Below are 4,797 nucleotides of genomic sequence, written 5' to 3'. Positions count from 1 at the left end.
GGCAAACACAGCCAAATATTCTGTGAGTGCTGGGACCATTGAGCAGATCAGAGAAAGTTGTGTGGCTGGTTCCTCCGTGGGTCAGAAGGGCTGTTGAAACTTTGAGCTCCATGATGTCTCATTGTGAAGCTGTTCCTTTTAGACAAGGTTTCCGAAAAACCTTGGTGGCCCATGTGCCAGAAGTCCATGGTCATCAGGTGTTCTGAGTGATGCTGAGCCAGAGCTGCACAGCCCTTGGCCCCTAGAGACAGCCACACCCACACACAACAAAAGCCTAGTGCCCAGGGAACACACATTTATTTCACTGAACTGCTGCATGCAGGGCTCTTGCCTCTGCCCGAGGAGATAGAACTTTATGTATATCAGAAAAAAATATCCCAAGGCCTTGATGTTTGTCATTAAATGTGAAGCACACTTTGTTTGTTTTTCTGTCACGTTGCATGGTGAGTTCCACAGAAGCCCATCTTCCCTGCAAGACTGGGAGCTCCCTCCTTCGGGGCAGGTGCAGGGCCTCTCTTGATATGTCCCATGTCTAGCACAATATGTGGCATAGAAAAATGACTCCATGAGTGGTGGTTGAATGACTGGCAAGCCCTTCACCTGCATGGGGTTGCTTTTAATCATTCTCTTCCGTCCTTTGCCAGTTAATGACTTCTCCTAATTCCTCAGGGCCACTGTAGATTCTAGAGAACCATATGCAGAGTTTGATTTTTGTCATTGCTTCTCTTGATCCTAAGAGTGGTATGGTAGTTCTGTTGTGGTCTGGAGAGCAGATACATGTGCTGTATGGGTTTCTGTCTGGTCTTTGAAAGGCTTTTCTGAGTGATGAATCAGCCCCTGAGTTCTAGTGGAAGGTGTGTCCTGGGGCCACGGTGCCCCGTGTCTGAGATCCACTCACTCACTGACTCAACAGCAGGTCCTTGTTTTCCTTCCCTGGGTACTCACTGGAGCCTCAAACTCTAAATCTGTATGATACTCCTTGATCAGCTCTGCTCTGTGCTCTGATGGCAGGATTCAGCTTCATCACACATACATAGTTATTTCTGTGTATTACCTCCAAATACTCTACTCACATCCCGTTTCCCCTAATTTTCTTGGCTTAGAGTGTAGAAATCCTTAAAACTTCGAACACGTCTCAGTGGAGCTGTGCAAGGACATGAAGGATGGCAACGATTCACGCAGATGCCTCCTATACTGAATCCTAGTTTTCCTGAATCTTGGGTGATTTCCATTGTTTTTGAAAGTTAAAGCTAATTTCTTAGTTTGGTGAATAAAGCCCTCAGAATCTGACCCTAGCCTCCACCTCTGGTCCTATCTCCCTCTACGTTCCCCCGTTGTCCCTTGGTGTCAAGATGCTATTTTTTCACCTCCTGAACATTCCTCTTTCATACTTGTGAAGACATTCTTCCTTCTCTCTGGGGTTCCTTTCCTCCAACACACGGCTCACCAGGCACTCTCCTACAAAGGTTCTAAAGTCAGTTCACATTGCAGGTCCCCATCCCTAAGACTTTCCCAACATCTCCAACGTGTGTTCTCCTTCCCCTCCTCCCCTCCTCCACTCCTCTTGCCATCTTTTGTATCATACAACCTATTCCCCCCAAAACTGGAACTATACTTTTAAATGTTTATCTCTGCCACTGGAGTTTGAGCTTCTTGAAATCAGGCAAGTGGGTTTTTTTTTTCATCAGTCTTCTCCAGAATGCAGGACATGGCCCCTTCATTGCTACTACCCATTACATGGTGTCTGAATTAACAACAGCAGAACCAACCCAGGAGGATCTTTGAATGTACCCTTAAGACTGACAAGGTCTAAAATTGTGAGACTCTCTAATTAAACTGTCTATATAGTCAATCACCATCTTTAATAAGCAGTTTTGCAAGAAACCAAGATAAATTGAAGCAGCCAAGGGAAGAAATATATTTTCTTTTGCTTTCCCATTCATAGGCCCCTCTCCCTAGCCACATGGTCACTTTTACTTGACATATGATGTATGAACAGCTTCTAACAGGGTCCAGTTTGAGAAATCCTCTTGTTCTTAAGTAAGAAGGAATTGTAGGGAATAAGCATACCATGGGTTCTGCTTTTCCTCTCTGTTGCCTTCATAAGAAACCAAAAGGTCAATGAAAAGTCCTGGATCCACACTATTTCCTGAACTTTCTTCAGGCAATTACTGTCCTACTTTGTCTATTTACCCACAAAACCAATGCTAATGCTTTGTCCAAGGGCTTTATAGTTTTCTGACTCACAGTTGGATGCTGCTTCTGTCCTGCTTTCTTGTGGGGCAGGTGTCTGGGAGTCCAGGGCACATGGCTCTACTCCTAATCCTGCTGAGAGTAGATGCTAAGAGCCTTAGGAGAATGTTTCCCATCTTGTCAGGAAGGATTCCTGCCCATGGCCCGGAGCAGAGCATCCTTGACCTCCTTGTTCCTCAGGGTGTACACCACAGGGTTCAACAGGGGGGTGATGACTGTGTAGGTCACAGAGATCAGCTGATCTTGATCTCTGGTGTTCTCAGACTTGGGCTTGAGGTAGGCAATGGAGGCGCAGCCATAGTGGACAGTGACCACCGTGAGGTGGGAGGCACAGGTGGCGAAGGCCTTCTTCCGGCCCTCAGCTGAGGCAATCTTGAGGATGCTAGAGATGATGAGGACATAGGAGATGAAGACCAGCCCCATGGGAACAACGAGCACCAGGACACTGATGATCACAGTCAGGATCTCATTGATGGTAGTGTCAATGCAGGAGAGCTTCATCACCGGTCGGATGTCACAGAAGAAGTGGGCGACCTTTGTGGCACAGAAGGGTAACCTGAACACAGATGTCACTTGTGTCGTGGCTACAACCAGCCCAATGCTGCAGGCACCCCCCACCAGCTGGATACACTCTCTCTTGTTCATAATAACTGAGTATCTCAGGGGGTTGCAGATGGCCACATAGCGGTCATAGCCCATGGCTGTGAGCAGGAAGCAGTTAGTGATGCCAAAGGTTACAAAAAAGAACATCTGTGTGGCACAGCCTGCCCGTGAGATGGACTGGTTCATCCCCACAAGACTGGAGAGCATCTTTGGGAGAATGACCAAGGTGTACACAGTCTCTGAAGTAGACAGCATGCTCAGGAAGAAGTACATGGGCATGTGGAGGTGACGGTCAGTTCGGATGATGGTCACGATGATGACGTTGCCTGCCAGGGTGAAGGCATACAGCACCAAGAACACGGCAAAAAGGGTGAGCCGGTGCTCGTGGAAGCTGGAAAACCCCTGGAAAATAAACTCCATGATGAGAGTATGGTTCTCTTTCTCCATAGAGTGGCCACTAAATCTGAAATGTGGAAGAACAGAAGGTACATAATTTCAGCAAGGCTGTTGAAGCAAATTGATTGAACTTGGTTCTCAGCTGCAAACCTGGGGATATATTTCCCAGTGCATTAAAGTTTATCTCTGGGTTTATTTAAAATGTTTTTTCTCTGTGGCCATCTATCACCATTTCCTATGCATCCCAGATTCCTTATTTATTTTTAGGTCATATTCCCACAGCATAACTACACACATTCCCACTTCACCCTACTTCTCTTCTTTGACATCTGGAATGCCCTTTCTCCTTTTCTCCTCTTATTTACATCTTTCCCTGTTCCTCAAGGGCTGATGCAGGCAGTCGGTACATCAACCCCTCTTGTGCTATTCTGTTCTCAGTGTACGTGGATGATCATCTCCCTGCTGGGACCACACTGTCCGTGCACAAATGTGAAATTTCACACCTTCCACGTCTGCCTGTCTCACCAGCTCTGTATTATGGATAAACTAGAGAATTGAAAACAACTTAAGGATTGACTGGAGACTTTTTTTCCTCCTCCTTTCCAAGATTGACTCATACCCTTGCTGATCCTTTAGGAAGTAGAAGCAAAGCCAACTCAGAAAGGGTCATCTTGTTTTCAAGGAGGAAAAGGCAGGTCTTCACCGACCACTGTCTTCTACGTGATGGAAGACCACTGACGATTTGCAGCACTGGCTCACATTACATGGTAAACTCTGTTTCAGCTTTGCTTTCCTCAACTGAAAGGCAAATTTATAACTGCTACAACTTAGTAGGCATACACCTTCTCTGCAGAGGTAAACAGTTGGCACAGAACAGAAGACACAGCAAATTCATGCCTCTCATCTAAAGATAAAGCAGACCCTGAATATGAAAAACAGAGTTAGACTAAAGATACATCATTGTGTTGAAGGATGGGGCTCAGTCCAATTTATGTAATATTTCACATTTTTTGTCCCGTTAGACAGTAAGTTCCTGTAGGGTACTTAAATTATATTCTGATTTGCTTATGCATATTCAGAAAGACTCTTTACATAAAGTAAATCACATCAGCGATGAAAGTTAGTAGGCATGGAGACCTCCTTCAAGTTTATAAAAATTTACTTAAAAGACATTGGCTACCAGCTGTTAATCATTTACACTAAAAATGCTAAGAGTAAAGCTGCAACGGAAGAAATCTCTGAAGAGAAAAAATCATTTGACACCAAAATATGTGGCTAAAGACACTGATCTTCTGTGAGGCATCTGAGCAGAAACTAGTCCGTGGGGAGGCACATGACTCCTGAGCCACAGCTCCTGAGTGTTCTAATGATGGACACGGGTGCTGCCAACAAATAATAACACTTCGTGTCCTGCTGTCCACGTGACGGTCCCACCGGAGGAAGACTTGGCCTGTTCCAAATACCAAGTAGGGTTTCTCCTGAGAACCTCTGGGCTAGGGTGACCTCTGAGCTGGCTGATGTCTGTCTGTCGTAAGGCGGTAGGAT

General features: G+C 45.7%; 1 protein-coding gene across 1 annotated transcript; it reads right to left on the bottom strand.

Moving 5' to 3' along the window:
- Positions 1 to 2,373: 2,373 nt before the first annotated feature.
- Positions 2,374 to 3,330, bottom strand: LOC122918061 (olfactory receptor 10J1). Its single transcript, XM_044266217.1, has one exon. The coding sequence runs from the start codon at positions 3,301 to 3,303 to the stop codon at positions 2,374 to 2,376; it is 930 nt and encodes a 309-aa protein (XP_044122152.1). The 5' UTR covers positions 3,304 to 3,330.
- Between the last annotated feature and the right edge of the window lie 1,467 nt (positions 3,331 to 4,797).

Source organism: Neovison vison, chromosome 10 (genome assembly GCF_020171115.1).
Source record: "Neovison vison isolate M4711 chromosome 10, ASM_NN_V1, whole genome shotgun sequence".
Classification (NCBI taxonomy): Eukaryota; Metazoa; Chordata; class Mammalia; order Carnivora; family Mustelidae; genus Neogale; species Neogale vison.
Note: the sequence above shows the minus strand (reverse complement) of the source record. Positions and strands in the feature narration are given on the sequence as shown.

Bases quoted from the DNA above. Each gene is read 5' to 3' on its own strand.
- LOC122918061 (XM_044266217.1), bottom strand. From the start codon at position 3,303: ATGGAGAAAGAGAACCATACTCTCATCATGGAGTTTATTTTCCAGGGG.